Source organism: Muscardinus avellanarius (assembly GCF_963383645.1).
Source record: "Muscardinus avellanarius genome assembly, chromosome: 14".
Classification (NCBI taxonomy): Eukaryota; Metazoa; Chordata; class Mammalia; order Rodentia; family Gliridae; genus Muscardinus; species Muscardinus avellanarius.
In genome coordinates, this window is record NC_137800.1 from 93,031,819 (window position 1) to 93,048,540 (window position 16,722).

Below are 16,722 nucleotides of genomic sequence, written 5' to 3' on the forward strand. Positions count from 1 at the left end.
GAACTTTTGCCGGGCGTGGCGGGCACGCTGGTCATCCCCGCGCTTGGAGGCGGAGACAGGGGGATCGCGCGGGTTCGAAGCCAGCCGCGCGCTGGCGTAGGAGACCCTGTTTCCAAAAATGAAAATGTAAAAAGAGGTCTGGGAGTGGAGCCCGGAGGTAGAAGGGCTTCCAGGAACCCCAGTACCACACACAAAAAAACTGTCGTTGGCAACATTTATTTAGCAATTAGAGGAGCCTCCCTTCCTTGGAAACCCAAGTTTGAATTACTGAAGTTACATATCTAATAAGTCTCTTCATTTGATAGTTTTGACATGTTAGTCTTCCTAAGTCCCTGTGGCTCACTTCTTTTTTTTTTTTACTGAAAAGACTAAATTTTTATTTTTTAATTTTAGAAAATATTCTGATCAAGTTTCCAAAAATCTCAGTTCCAAAGACATTTTTACTTCTCACTGATTGTATTCTGAAGCCATCAAAACTCCCCTAAGGTAGAGCCCTTTCTCTGGTTATACTGTATCCACCTGGCTACACCCTGCTACAGGTACTGCCCTAAGAAATGACTGGGGTGGCAGTTTAAAAACCAAAGCATTCTGGGGGGTGGACTCCAAAGCAGTTAATCCCATTACTTGGGAAGCGGAGACAGGAGTATCGCAGGTTCAAGGCCAGGCTCACTTCTTGATACTTGGTTTTTCTTCTCGGCACTTTACCATAATTCTTCATTCTGTATTCCCTTTCCTTTGCCCACCTTTCCCATATTTTCTTATAGAAACTTCCTTGTTCACAGGCTATACAGAAGTATGATTACTTCTGGTTCAGAATGACCCAGGAAGCCGTTTCAAATCCTTTCAGGACGGGGCATGGTGGCACACACCGATAATCCTAGTATGTGGGAGGCTGAGAAGGGAGGATTGCAGGTTTGAAGCCAGCCACAGCAAGTTAGGCCTTCCACAATTTAGTGAGACACCGTTTCAAACCAAAAAGTAAAATAGGGCTGAGGGTGTAGCTCAGAGGTAGAATGTACCTGGGTTCAATCACCAGTACCCCTACCCCCCCAAATCCTTTTAGGACTAAGGGTACACTTTTACAAAAAAAGAACTTGCTGGACAACAGTTTAAAAACTAAAGTCTTATCTAAAATTTTATTTCAGTCTATAAATACTGCTTAAATTGCTCACATTCATTTCATCCTAAAAGGAGATGTGAAGTGCTTTTAGCAACACAAGAATAATTGTTTTGGCCTATCCAAAGGTCTTCCACTAGAGTCTACAGAAAACCTAAAATGCAGTTTTTAATCTCTTGGTCATAGCTTTTCAAAATCACTTTAAATGTCAATCATAGCAGTAAGAACACTGAGCTGACTTCTGATACTAAAGCATGTTATCAGCGAATATAATTTATCATAAGTGATCACTGCATCATAAAGCCTTGGGATGGGAGAGTCACCCCCTGAGCTATGTAAGTATCCCTAGTGAGGGTGTAACTGATGTCTCGACTGTTCCGTGCTCGACCCCTATGCCTTCTCTCACCGTGGCATGAAAGCCCGCCAGCTAAGAGCACACAGCACAAACTCACTGAAGGACTTTATAGCAGGAGGGGAGTCCAAGAGGAACAGTGAGGAATTTAGAAGCATAATCTAAGTACTAAAAATGATAACATCTTTAATACTTGAGCCCATTCACACCGCCTTCAGTTCCTTAAAAGCTATTTTACATATCTAGCTTGCTGCTTCTCACAGGGTAACTAGAGTGGTAAGTGATGTAAGTATGTGAAAGCTCAGGCTGGCGTATGGGTACCCAGGAAGCATCATTCCTTTCCTCCTCCCCATTCCCAGATAAATGCGGGTAGTCCTTGAACTTTAAAAGTGTGTTTAAAATAATAAAAGAAATTCATTTTTCTATCAGTATTCTTGTCAGCATGATTCTGAATTGCTCTCGAGAGTACCTCTCTTTTGTAAAATAAATACTTTATACTGTTTGAAGTACACATGAAGTTTCATTTTTGTTCAGTGTTCTTTACTTTCCATTGTGAAGTTATTTCTGAGGAATTGAAAATGATGATTCAAAGGCCGACTTGAAGAGATGTTAATATTAGAAATTAGAAGGCAGCAAGCAAATGCAGCCTCTGAAGGGAATTGTTATAATTAGCATCTAAAAAGTAAGTTATACAACTACATTCAAGGTCATAAAGTTCTACTTTAAAAGGCAAGAACAAACTATTATGTAGAGGGGGAAAAAAGCTGAAATAGGAAAGAGAAGAATTATTAAGAATAATTTGAGTGGCACACATTTGAAATCCCAGTACCTGGGAGGCTGAGACAGGAGGATCACAGGTTTGCAGCCAGCCTCAGCTACTTAGGCCCTGTTTCCAAATAAAGTATGAAAAATAGGGCTGGGGGTATAGCTTGGAGGTAGAATGCCCCTGGGTTCAATCCCCATTACCAGAAAAAAGAGAAAAAAGAGAAAAAAGAATAAAAGAATAATTTGAACTGGGACAGGGACCCATCAGTTGTAGATGCTTCTATATCTTGAATCACATGATTTCCTTTCTTTTCCCATCTTCACTGACATCTCAAAGGAGCATTTTCATAGAACTAAAGAGTTGCCATTTTATTGGGATTCAAAATTTCAATCCAGTAGCCATCAGGATCTTGAATAAAAGCCAGACCTTTCATTTTGCCTGTAAAATAAATTATTTGCCTGTAAAATCATTATTGGAAAGGCACGTGTGCGTGCGCGCGCGCACACACACACACACACACAATCTTATAAATTAAGAATATTTTTATTAATCCAAATTTTGTCCATTTTAATGAAATTATGCATTTTTTTCGTTAGTGGAGATGGAACCCAGGGACATTCTGGGTCTGGGAGTATAGCCCAGAGGTAGAAAGCCCCTGGTTTCCACTCCCAGTAGCACGCGCGCGCGCGCACACGCACACACACACACACACACACACACACAACAAAAACAAACAAAAAAACAGGGTCTCACTGAGTTGCAATGGGCCTAAGTAGCTGAGGCTGTCGACAAACCATGATCCTCCTGTCTCAGCCTCCCAAATGCTGGGATTACAAGCGTGCATCACCACACCTGTCCTCCAAAATACACTATTTTGTGTATAGCTTTAATTCATTTAAAAAATTCTATATTGTGCCAGGCATGATGGACCACACCTGTAATCCAGGTACTTAGGAGGCTGAGAAAGAAGGATCACAAATCTGAGGTCAGCCTGGGAAACTTACCAAGACCCTGTCTCAAAACTTAAAAAAAGGGGTGAAGATTCAGCTCAGTGGAAGAGCACCACTGGGTTAAATCGGGATAGTCAATTCTGCCCAAATTTATTTATTTATTGTATGGTAGTGGGGCTTGAACCCTGGGACATTCTACCTTTGAGCTACATCCCCAGCCCTATTTTTTCATTCTTTATTATGAAACAGGGTCTCATTAAGTTGCAGAGGGCCTCACTAAGTCGCTGAAGCTGGCCTTGAACCTGCAATCCTCCTGTCTGAGCCTCCCAAGTACTGAGACCAAATTTATGTTTTTGTGTTTTTTTTGGTGGTAATTGGGGGTGGAACCCAGAGGCCTTCTACCTCCGGGCTATACTCCCAGACCTATTTTATATTTTATTTGGAAACAAGGTCTCACTAAGTTGCTGAGAGCCTCACTAAGTAGCTGAGGCTGGCTTTGAATCTGCGCAATCCTCCTGTCTCAGCCTCCCAAGTGCGGGGATTATAAGCGTGTGCCACCACACCCGGCTCAAATTTATATTTTTAAATGTGGTACTGGGGACTGAACCTAGGAGCATTCTACATCTGAGCTATACCCCCAGCCCTATTTTTCATTCATTTTTTTTTTTTTTTCCCAGTACTGGGGATAAAACCCAGTGGCATTCTACCTCCAAGCTACACCTTCTGCCATATTTTTTATTCTTTGAGACAGGGTCTCACTAAGTTTCAAAGAGCCTCACTAAGTAGCTGAGGCCGTCTGCAAACTGTGATCCTACAGTCTCAGCCTCCTGAATGCTGGGATTACAAGCGTGCACCACCACGCCCAGATCTCTAGCCCTATTTGTTTTTATTTTTATTTTTTATTTTTGTGAGTCTGGGGATGGAACCCAGATGCATATGACTTCCGAGCTACAGCCCCTGCCCGATTTTTTATTCTTTATTTTGAAACAGAGTCTCACTAAGTTGCAGAGGTCCTCACTAAGTAGCTGAGACTGGTCGCAAACCTGCGATCCTCCTGTCTCAGCCTCCCAAGTACTGTGAGTACAAGTGTGCACCACCACACCCAGCTCAATGATTTTTTTTTTTTTTTTCCACAGTACTGGGAATGGAACCCAGGGGCATTGTACCTCCAAGCGACACCCCCAGCCTTTTTTTATTCTTTATTTTGATTTTTTTATGGGTCTCACTGAGTTGCAAAGGGCCTAAGTAGCTGAGGCTGTCCATGAACTGCGATCCTCCTGTCTCAGCCTCCCAAATAATGGGATTATAAGCATTTGCCACCATGCCCAGATCAAATTTGTGTTATTACTAACATATTGTCTTCCATGCACAGCTTGAACCAGCCCTCCTAACAAAAACAAAAGCAAAACAAAACAAGCTATGGGACTGGCTACATCTATCAGGTATCAAGTATTTGACTCACCTGCAGGATATCATTTCATGCTACCAATTCAGTAGTCACAAATTATTATTATTATGATTATGATTATTATTAGTGCTGCTGGGGTGGAACCCACCTCCGGGCTATACTCCCAGACCTATTTTCTATTTTATTTGGAAACAGGGTCTCACCAAGTTACTGAGAGCCTCACCAAGTAGCTGAGGCTGGCTTCCAACTTGAGCAATCCTCTGTTTCAGCCTCCCAAGTCCTGGGTTTACAAATGTGCGCCACCACTCCCAGGAGTCATAAATTATTTTAAAGAAGAAAATAGGGAGATGCTCGAGAGCAAGCAGTGTGACTCAAAACACACAGAGGCTCGAGTCATACAGAGTATACATGGTAACCCAAGCCTTGCAAATCAAGTTCTTTTTCCCAGGAATTCATAACTGGGGTGTAAAGGATAATAGGTCAGAGTTATTTGCTTAAATGCAAAAGAATGTGACCTGAGAAATTCACTTGGGGACCAAGATGCTATTTTTTCCCCCAGTACTGAGGATTGAAATCAGGGGCATTCTGCCTCCAAGCTATACCCCAGCCCTATTTTTTATTCTTTATTTTGAAACAGGGTCTGAGTTGCAAAGGGCCTCACAGCTGAGGCTGTCCATGAACCTGGATCCTCCTGTCTCAGCTTCCTGAATGCTGGGATTACAAATGTGCGCCACCATGCTGGCCCTTATTCTTTATTTTGAAGCAAGGTCTCATTAAATTGCAGAGGCCTGAGCCCTGCGTGGTGGCGCATGCTTATAATCCCAGCATTTGGGAGGCTGAGACTGGAGGATCACGGACACCCTCAGCTACCTAGTAAGGCCCTCTGCAACTCAGTGAGACCCGGTTTAAAAATAAAGAATAAAAAATAGGGCAGGGGGTGTAGCTCAGAGGTCGACTGCTCCTGGGTTCCACCCCCAGACCCACACACACAAAAACCAAACAGTTGCAGAGGCCTAAGTAGCAGAGGCTGGCCGTGATACTCCTGTCTCAGTATATATATATATAATTTTTTTTTTTTTTTTTTTCGTGGTACTGGGGATAGAACCCAGGGGCATTCTACCTCCGACCTACACCCTGGACCTATTTTTTAGTCTTTTTATTTTTTGAAGCAGGGTCTCACTGAGTTGCAACGGTCCTAAGTAGCTGAGAATGTCTGCGAACCGGGATCCTCTGGTCTTCACCTGTGGAATCCTGGGATTATAAGCTTGAGCCACCATGCATGGCTTCACTAAATTTTTATTTATTTATTTATTTTTTGCAGTACTGGGGATGGGTTTAATCCCATCTTCAAGGCTTCTTTCTCCAAGGCCAGCTCCACATAATACAAATTAAAAAAAAGAAAGTGAGAAGCCTTAATGAGTGAATGTTGAGGAAAAGAATGGATGGGGTGGGATGACTATTTGGGGCATTCTACCTCTGAGCTGCACCCCAGCTTATTTTATTTTTCATTTTCAAACAGGGTGGTAAGTTACTGCATGCTGTTTAAGTAGAACCTGTGATCTCCCCATCTCAGCTTCTCAAGTACTGGGGTTATAGCTACATGTTTCTGTGCCCAGTGGGGTGACTATTTTATCCTGGTCTCTGTGAGAGGTGGTACCAGAAAGAAGTTCACAATGGCTGTGGGAAAATAAACAGAAGGACTTTTACTCTCCCCCACCCCTAGTGCCTGAGGTATCAGTGCCTGCCCTTGGAATTGTGGGGGGTTCAAATGATTACTTCACAGATATGCCCATGTAAGTAAGAGTGTACAGAAAGCTTACTGCATGTAAGAAACGGAGAAAAACAGGTGTGTACTCACTGATCTCCCTACATTCTTTCCACACACACAAGGCTGGGAAATGAAATCTCAGGAGCGTTTCTTACTAATGCTGCCTCTTCCCGAGGGACAAAGGGAACAGGTCTGACCTGAAGTGCCGCTCTGAAGTATGGTAAGTGGGGGCCTCTCACTTCCAAGTGGATCTCAGCCCTGGGCTCAAACTGCCCATCTTTCTGAGATCATGCAGGTTGTTAAAAACTGGGTCTGAGCCGGGCAAGGTGGCACACGCTTATAATCCCTGTGCTTGGGAGGCTCAGACAGGAGGATCGCACAGGCTCAAAGCCAGCCTCAGCTACTTAGTGAGGCTCTCATCAACTTAGTGAGACCCTGTTTCAAAATAAAGAATAAAAGCCGGGTGTGGTGGCGCACGCTTGTAATCCCCGCGCTTGGGAGGCTGGGACAGGAGATCGTGCAAGTTCGAAGCCAGCCTCAGCTACTTAGTGAGACCCTGTTTCCCAATAAAATATAAATAGGTCTGGGAGTATAGCTCAGACATAGAAAGCCTCTGGGTTCTGCCCCCAGTACCACCAAAAACAAACAAACAAACAAATAAATAATAAAAGAATAAAAAAATAGAGCTGGGGGTATAGCTCTGAGGTAGAATGCCCCTGGGTTCCATCCCCAGTACCTAAGGAAGGAAGAAAGAAAGAACGAAAGAACGAAAGAACGAAAGAAAGAAAGAAAGAAAGAAAGAAAGGAAGGAAGGAAGGAAGGAAGAAAATAGGGCAGGCGGGGTAGCTCGGAGGTCAAATGCCCTGGGCTTCATCCTCAGACTCAAAAAAAAAAAAAAAAAAAAAAAAAAAAAGAAAGGAAGAAAGAAACAGGGTCTTGCTAGGTCCTGAGAGTCTTACTATGCTGCTGAGGGTGTCCTTGAACCTGTGATCCTCCAGTCTCATCTCCCAGGTACTGGGATTATAAGCATATGCCACTATGCCTGGCCAACAGCAAATTTCTGAATTGTAACACCGTGTGCAAAATGACAGTAGAGCAGTATTTTCAAGACTGAAGGAAAAAAACCTACAATATTCAACAAAACTGTCATTCATAAAATATACAAAGTCTTAAAAGTTTTTTCTCAGATAGGCATGGTGGTGTACACATGTAATCCTAGTATTTGAGACCTCAGCCTCTCAGGAGGAGTGCAGGTTCCTAGCTAGCAACTTGAGCTCTTCATTTTAGCAAAAGCCTGTTTCAAAATAAAAAACAAGCCAGCATGGTGGTGCATGCTTGTAATCCCAGTAATTGAGAGACTGAGACAGTAGGATTGCAGGTCTAGAGCCAGCTTCAGTTACTTAGTGAGGAACTTGCAACTATGTGAGACCCTGTTTCAAAATAAAGAATAAAAAATAAGGAAAAACAAGGCTAGGGGTATAGCTTCAAGGTAAAATGCTCATGGGTTCAAGCCCCAGTACCTCAAAAACAAGCAAACAAACAAACAACAACAAAAAAAAAACCCAAAACCACAGTTCTGGGGGTATAGCTTAGAGGAGGAATGCCTCTGGGTTCCATCCTCAGTACCACAACAAACAAACAAACAAACAACCCAAAGAAACAGAAACACACCGATTTTAGCAATAGACAAAAAATCCAAAAGATGCTATAAAAGATTTATGCAGAAAAGATGAATCAGGCTGGAGGCATAATGCTCCTGTGTTCATTCCCCAGCACCATAGGAAAAAAAAAAGTCAAGGCCAAAGCAAGGATGGTAATGCACACCTGTAATCCTAGTACTTGGGAGGCTGAGAACGGAGGATTACAGACCAGCCTCAGCAAATAGTGACACCCTCAGCAACCTAGAGAGATCCTGTTTCAATATAAAAAATAAAAAGGGTTGCAGGTAGAGGTCAGAGGTAGAATGCCCCTGGGTTCAATTCCCAGTACCCTGCCCCCAAAAAGTCACAGTCATAGAAAATAACCAATACTATCCCAGTCTGGGTAACGGTAACATGAAAGGGGTATGTTCTTTTCTTACTGGGGAAGACAGGTGGATATTAATTTAAGAAAAGATTAAAATTAAATAGTGAAATATTTAAAATTAAAATTGAAGTAATAAATCATGATTGCAGTTGGGCATGGTAGTGCATGCCTGTAATCCTAGTACTTGGGAGGCTGAGACAGGAGGATCACAGGTCTGAGGCAATTCAGCGACTTAAAAAATAGGGCTGGGCGTGGTGGTACATGCTTGAATCCCAGCATTTGGGAGGCTGAGACAGGAGGATCATAAACAGCCTCAGTTACTTAGTGAGGCCCTTTGTGACTCAGTGAGACCCTGTTTCAAAATAAAGAATAAAAAATAGGGCCGGGGTATAGCTGGGAGGTAGAGTACCCCAGGATTCTATCCTCAATACCAAAAAAAACAAACAAACCCCAGAAAGACGTTATTTCAAGAGATATACCTAAAATATAAATACATACGAAGATTATAAAAGAATAAAAATATTAATATAAAACAATATAGACTTAAATTAATTCTTTTTTCTTTTGGCGGGTCTGGGGATTGAACTCAGGGCCATTCGACCTCCAAACTACACCCCCTGCCCTATTTTTTATTCTTTATTTTGAAACAGTCTCACTGAGTTGCAGAGGGCCTCCCTAAGGAGCTGAGGCTGTCTGAGAACCGCGATCCTCCAGTCTCAGCCTCCCAAGTGCTGGATGACAGGCGCCCGCCGCGCCCGGCTGAGCCTGGGTTTGACGATTCTCCAGATCCAGGGCCTGGTCCCTTATGAAGGCACCCTCATTGTTTCTTCAGTCCCCTAAGATGGCCGGGTATTTCAATAATTTTCTTCTTTCCTTAAGCTGGTTGAAATAGAGCAGCTCTATTACCTGTAGCTAAAAGGGTCTTACTACAAGTGCCCTCTGTGGCGCTTCTACATACCATTTAATTTCATAAAGACATGACACAACTAGTAGTAGACTCACCATCATCAGGTTTCTTCACAAATTTGACTCCCAATTCTTCAAATCTTTTACAAGCACTGTGCACATCAGGTACAGCAATTCCAATATGACCTTAGGTGAAACCCCGCATCCACAAAAAGATACACAGAGGGAAGAAATAATTACAACAGGGCATCCAAGTACCACCCAAAACTTGTGATTTCAAAACATAAGGCACTTAAACGCAAACGGAGGCCAATGGGTTCCAAATCTCTACCTCACTAAAGAACAAAATACAGTTCCATCTAGCTGGGTATAATAGAATAGGTGGTTGTTTGAATCATAAGTTTCTTAAACCATTACTCGCTCACATATAGCATAGGTAGTTCAATCAGTTGAGACTAATCTACATAAACATTGTATTCACAAGGTATGTTGTTGGCATACACTATAGAGCAGCCAACTGAATCCTATAATCCTAACATCTTCCCTTGACAGATTTTAGGTCAAGGCAGAAGTGTACACCAGTAGAAAGTGGGATTACTAATAATGTTTTTTGTGTGTACGTGGTACTGGGGACTGAAACTAGGGGCATTTTACCTCCGAGCTATACCCCCAGCCCTATTTTATTCCTTATTTTGAAAAAGGGTCTAAGTTGCAAAGGGCCTCACAAGTTGCTGAGGCTGGCTGCGAACCTGTGATCCTCCTGTCTTAGCCTCCCAAGTACTGGGATTACAATGTGTACCACTACACCTGGCTATAACCACAGTTTTATATAATTCAAAAGTCTACCAAGCTGGGCATGGTGGTGCATGCTTGTAATCCCAGCATTTGGGAAGCTGAGACAGGAGGATCGTGGTTCACAGACAGCCTCTGCTACTTAAGTAAGGCCCCTTAAAACTCAGTGAGACCCTGTTTCAAAATTCAAAATAGCAGAGCATGGTGGCACATGCTTATAATCCCAGCATTTGAGAGACGTAGACCCTAGGATCATGGTTTCTGGACAGCCTCAGCTACTTAGCAGGCCCTTAGTGAAACTCTGTTTCAAAATAAAGAATAAAAACTAGGGTTAGGAGTGTAGCTTGGAGGTGGAATGCCCCTGGGTTCCATCCCCAGACCTGCAAAAAGAAAAGAAAAAAAAAAAAAAAACCCAAAAATATAATACTGAGGCTTAAAAATAAAAACACTGTTAAAGAGTAAATGTAATGTCTGGACTAAGACTCGAATACGATACACCTCACTCAGGGTGTGGTGGTGCAGGCCTGTGATCCCAGTACTTAGGAGGCTGAGACAGGAGGATGGCAGGTACATGGCCAGCCTCAGCAACTTAGGCCCTCCATAACTTGTGAGACTGCCTAAATAAGATTTGTGGAAAATAAACCATTCCTCTAATAAATTTGCTATACTTGATAACTAGGCTATTAATGTTTGAATTTATTATAATCACGAATATGTATATCATGCAAAAATCACACAAACCCATACTTATTCCATACAGACAGGCAAACTTACCAAATCCCCGAGGATCTGAATTGCCATTGTGGTAACTCTGGGTCTCATCATCTTCAGTGCCCCAATTGCTACAAGAGAACAGAAAATACTAACTTATAGTCTGTCCTGTACAACAGATATTCCGAAATTCTCTTTTGGAGTCTTACCCTGTATACATGCTTCTTTACATACTTGGGCTATACCTTGCTGCTACTATAAATATTAAATTTTCATTTGCAGAAAGGGCAAGTGAGCAAAGTATCATTTTTAACTAGATTAAGGAGACAGTAGAATCAGGAATATGGAAAATAATGCTAATAATAATAGCAACTATCACTTCTTTTCCTCATTTCTTTACATTTCATTAAACCCTTAAAGGAGCTCCATGAGCTAATCTGAATATTTCTATTCAGATAAAATGGGAGAGACTGTCACTTTAGGGAGGTAATATGATTTTCAGGGCTATAGAATTAGTGTAAGAGCCAAGATTCATATCTAGGTCTGTACGATTCCAAAACTTTGCATTCAATCACCAAATCACCCCTCTTAAACAAAAGCTCTTTGGTAGTTGTTAAAGAGTACAAAGAGGAGCCAGGCGTGGGGCGCACACTTGTCATCCCCGTGGAGACAGGAGGATCGCACGGGCTCAAAGCCAGCCTCAGCTACTGAGTGAGGCTCTCAGCAACTTAGTGAGACCCTGTTTCCAAATAAAAGTATAAAATAGGGCTGGGAGTGTAGCCCAGAGGTAGAAAAGGCCCTGGGTTCCACCCCCAGTACCACCCAAATAAATAAATAAATAAATAAATAAATAAATAGGGTTGGGAGTGACACTAGGAAGTAGACCCACCCCCAGGTTTCAACCCCAGTACCATAAAAACCAAAACAACAAAAAGAACCTCAGGCTTTGGGTACAGCTGAGGGTGGAATGTCCCTGAGTTCAATCTCGAGTACCACAAAAAAAAAAAAAAAAGGAAAAAAGAAAAAATCTAGACAAGATAAAATGAAAAAACATATACTCACTGTGTCAGTTCAAGTGTAGCTTTTCTGGAGAATACCCATGCTAGTTTTTCATTTTTGTCTTTGGGGATGTCACTTTTATCTTCATAAGCCAAAAAATATAGTGAAAATTTCATAGCAGGAAAATCTAATTTTTGGATTAGCCTGAAATTTAAAAATGACAAGATTTTCATTAATATCTAGAAAGGCTGATTCATATTATAATCAGCAGAACTCAATATTCAGGTTCTACTATGAATAATAGCTATATATAGTAAAGCTATTTGAATGGAAAAAAGGAAATATCACTGAAAAAGCTCATTCCTCTGTAAAAGCTTTTAATATATTTAATATCAGTGAAATACAAAAAGAAAAAACGTTTATAATTCATCAATTCCCCAAATTTAATGAAATATAGCAGGAGTTACAGTACTAATTTATAAAAAGAAAAAGAAAGCCAGGCGTGGTGGTTCACACTTGTGATCCCAGTACTTGGAAGGTTGAGATAGGAGGATCAAGGTTCGCAGACAGTCTCAGCTACTTAGTAAGGCCTCAGCCGCTCAGTGAGACCCCTGTTGTTAAAATAAAGAATATAGCCGGTTGTGGTGGCGAGCTTGTAATCCCAGCATTCAGGAGGCTGAGACCGGAGGATCATGGTTCGCTGACAGCCTCAGCTACTTAATGAGGCGTTCTGCAACTTAGTGAGACCCTGTTTCAAAAATAAAGAATAAAAAAAGTGGGCAGGGGGTGTAGCTCGGGGGTTGAATGTTCCTGGGTTTCATTCCCAGACCCGCAAAATAAAAATAGAAATAAAGGATACAAAATTGGGCTGAGGTATACCTTGGAGGTAGAATGCCCTGGGTTCAATCTCCAATACCACAAAAAAAAAAAAAAAAAAAAAAAAAAAAAAGAATTTTATTCCCTCTTTCACCTGTAATCCTAGTACTTGGGAGGCTAAGACAGGAGGATTACAGCTTCAAAGGCAGCCTTAACAACCTAGTAAGACCTTTTCCAAATACAAAATAAAATAGGGTTGGGAGTAATAGCTCAAAGGTAGAAAGGCCCTAGTTTCAATCCCCAATCACCACAAACAAATAACTCATGTTATTTAGGGGAAAAAAATCAAGAAAAATAAAACTTTCAATTATTCTTTAGTAAACCTGGGTGGTGGCAAAATAAAAATAAATATCTTTTAAGAATTACAAAAAAGCTGGGCATGGTGGTGCACACTTGTAATCCCAGCATTTGGGAGGCTGAGATAGGAGGATCACGGGTGGACAGCCTCAGCTATTAGTGAGGCCCTTTGCAAGTCAGTGAAACCCTGTTTCAAAATAAAGAATGAAGCTGGGCGTGGTGGTGCACGCTTGTAATTCCAGCGTTTGCGAGGCTGAGGCTGAGACAGGAGGATCGCGCAGGTTCGAAGCCAGCCTCAGCTATTTAGTGAGGTGCTCAGCAACTTAGTGAGACCCTGTTTCCAAATCAAATATAAAATAGGACTGGGAGTATAGCCCGGAGGTATAAAGCCCCTGAGTTCCACCTCCAGTAACACACACACACACACACACACACACACACACACACACACACACACGATAGAAAAATAGGGCTGGGGGATGTAATTTTGATGTGGAATGCCCGAGGGTTCCATCCTCAGTACAAAAATAATACAAGAGTGGCTATTACCTATATATCAAAAGAAACAGAAGCATATAAAAATGGAACAAAGGAGAAAGGAGCCGGGAATGGTGACACATGCCTGTAATCTCAGCACTTGGGAGGCTGAGACAGGAGGATCACAAGTTTGAGGCCAGCCTCAGCAACTTTGGGAGACCTTATTTCAAAGTAAAATAATAAATAGGGCTGGTGGTGTAGCTCAGAGGTAGAATGCCTCTGGCTTCCATCCTGAGTCCAAAAATAAAATAAAATAAAAGGAACAAAGGGCAAAGTCATTTTTGAGTGATATGTTCTTAATATGTGTATTTTCTGAAGTAAACAAGAGGCCAAAAGTAGACTGAACACCAAAAAGGATCTGGGAGTTCTCAGAGAGAAGATAATTTGGAGAAAATGCGAGTATTTGTATCTTTTGTTGTTGTTGAGTTTGGATAAAATAGAAAAGGGAACTTAATCTAAGACCTGTCTAGTTAGGTCTCCTTGCAGACTCCTGGCCAAAAGAACGTTTGTTACTTTTGAAACAAACTAATTTAAAAAAACAAAACTGGAGCTAAAGCATTCCCTTGTTTGCAAAGTTTTGCATTCAAACAATAAGCTTCTGATGCTTTTCTTACGTCATTCCAAGAATTCTAGTATAAAACTCCAATGACTTCTTAGGGTCCTTGATCCGTAGCATGGTCTGCTGCAACAGAAAATCCTGAAGGGAAACCGTATATGTTAAGCATCTTTAACTTTTACTACTTGTCATTGACATTGTGCTTTCTATAATACAACACAGTCTACCATTGCAACACAACGTGAAAAAGAAGAGAAAACCCAACGTTGTCTCCTTGGCCTACCGTGAAATCTCCTGGAAACAGTTGCCATCACCTGTGGCTCTTTGCCTAGTGGTGTTTTCTTGTTGTGGCCCCTGTGTGGCACAGCTTCAAAGTGCCAGGAACTTTATATCCCAGGAACCATTCTCATCCAATTGCATATAGAAGAACTGGCTTTCTTGCTCCTGACTGGGACAAACCCAGGGTGTTCTCTCTCTGAGTTAGATCTCCAGCCCTGTTTTATTTTTTATTTTGAACCTGCACTCCTCCTGACTCAGCCTCCTAAGTACTAGGATTACAGGTGGCAATACCTCACCTAAGTCAAGTCAGACATTTGAAGTCTCCTTAATTCCTCCATCAACAACAATCCTTCCCTATTCAAAGTATTCTATTAAGCCCGGTGTGGTGGCACACGCTTGTAATCCCAGCATTTGGGAGGAAGAGACAGGAGGATCCCGGACAGCCTTAGCTACTTAGGTAAGGCTCTTTGCAACTCAGTGAGATCCTGTTTCAAAATAAAGAATAAAAATTATGAGGCCGAGCGTGGTGGCGCACGCTTGTAATCCCCGTGCTTGGGAGGCTGAGACAGGAGGATGTCAGGGGTTCGAAGCCAGCCTCAGCTACTTAGTGAGGCTCTCAGCAACTTAGTGAGACCCTGTTTCCAAATAAGATTATATATATATATATATGTCTGGGAGTATAGCCCAGAGGTAGAAAGCCTCTGGGATCCACCCCCAGTACCACCAAAAATAAAGAATAAAAATTATGGCTGGGGGAGTAGCTCAGAGGTAGACTGCCCCTGGGTTCCATCCCCAGTATTGCAATAAATAAATAAAATAAAAATAAAACAGGGCTAGGGGTGCAGATTATGGGAAGAATGCCCCTAGGCTCAACCCTCAGTATCACCCAAATAAATATATAAAAATATGAAGGGAGATATGTGAGAGGAATGTGAGAGGGCATTCCTCTTCCCCCTTAATTTTGCAACACTATTCCTTGGCTAGGCATAACCAAGTACAAGTTGAAGGTTTTCACAATTTGTTAGACTCTTTTGCCATGAAGGCAAAGGATAGGCAGTGGCCAAAGTCTAACCCTAACCGCCGTTCTTAGAGATATGCATAAGGCCCATATTTAACCTTCGAGGAGTTACAAATGCTGCCATTAATAAACAAAGTTGTCTACTGCAAATAAATAAGTAGAAAGGCGTTTACTGGCACGGATGACGAAAGGAATAAACTCCCCAAGAGGCCGAGGTGTCTAATCCTGAACTTGTAGAGAGGCACCACGCCTGAGTGAGACACTGGCTCCCGGCACAAACTCGTTAAGTACGCAGAAGCCTTCGTATGCAACAGGCAATTCTTCTTACTCGGTCACACAGTAAGACGAGTGGAGCTGGAGTCGGGCGACTATGAAAACTGACGGCAGCTAGGACGGACCGAGAGAAACTGGGACCTTTGAAAATATGACTAGGAGTTGTGAAACCGCAGGTCTACTGGCCATGGAGGTTGACCTGGCAACACGCACACCCACGGACTAGGAGCTTGACTCTGGTTGGCTTGGTTCCAAACAACTATTTCAAAATAAATTAATGCAGTCGGGCGTGGTGGTGCACGCTTGTAATCCCAGCATTTGGGAGGCTGAGACAGGAGGATCGCAGTTCGTAGACAGCCTCAGCTACTTAACGAAGCCCTTTGCAACTCAGTGAGACCCTGTTTGAAAATAAAAAATAAAAAATAGGGCTGGGGGTGTAGCTCGGAGGTAGAATGCCCCTGGGTTCCAGCCCCAGTACCGCAAAACAACAACAACAACAACAACAACAACAACAACAACAACAACTGCAAGGAGAGTCCCAGGCCTTTGAAACGGGCTGAAGAATGGGAGCCTCCCGCAGTGGGCTCCACGACCCCTCCTCGCAGCCCTCCCTGCAGCACCGCGGACCTGCAGCAGGTGCCCGCGAGCTCCCCGGCCTCGCCGCGCCCGCGCGGGAGGCGGAGGCCCGCTGCCCACCTTGGTGCTGGGGTCCGCGTCGGAGCAGCAACTGAGGGCGACCTCGTCACTGAGGCCGCCGGACACGGGCTGAGGCTCCGCCATACCGCGCTGCAGTAACAAGGCCACCGAACCGAGAACCGAGCGCCACGAACTCCCTCCAACTCTCCAGGCCAGGCCTTCACTCGACTCTGCGCCGGCGCCGCGGGGCGGGACCGCTTGCGTCCAGCCAATCGCTGCGCGGAGAGCAATAGGCTCTCTGCTGATTGGGTCCCTGTGAGTCAGCACTCCGATCACAGAGCTAGTTCTGGAGACTACAACTCCCTAGGTGCCTTGCGCGTCTTGCCCCAGCCCCCGCTTTAAAAAAAGGCCTGGGGAAGCTATGTTCTTGGTAATGTAATCGTTTCTGTTTAACAC

At 43.0% G+C, this 16,722-nt stretch overlaps 1 protein-coding gene across 1 annotated transcript; it reads right to left on the bottom strand.

The window, feature by feature from the left end:
• Nucleotides 1–2,587: 2,587 nt before the first annotated feature.
• On the bottom strand, nt 2,588–16,410 carry GLO1 (glyoxalase I; the record flags this gene model as incomplete). The annotated part of the gene is made up of 6 exons (XM_080710110.1): nt 2,588–2,673; nt 9,389–9,478; nt 10,859–10,926; nt 11,858–11,998; nt 14,119–14,201; nt 16,327–16,410. The coding sequence occupies 6 exons, from the start codon at nt 16,408–16,410 to the stop codon at nt 2,588–2,590; spliced, it is 552 nt and encodes a 183-aa protein (XP_080566236.1).
• Nucleotides 16,411–16,722: the final 312 nt, after the last annotated feature.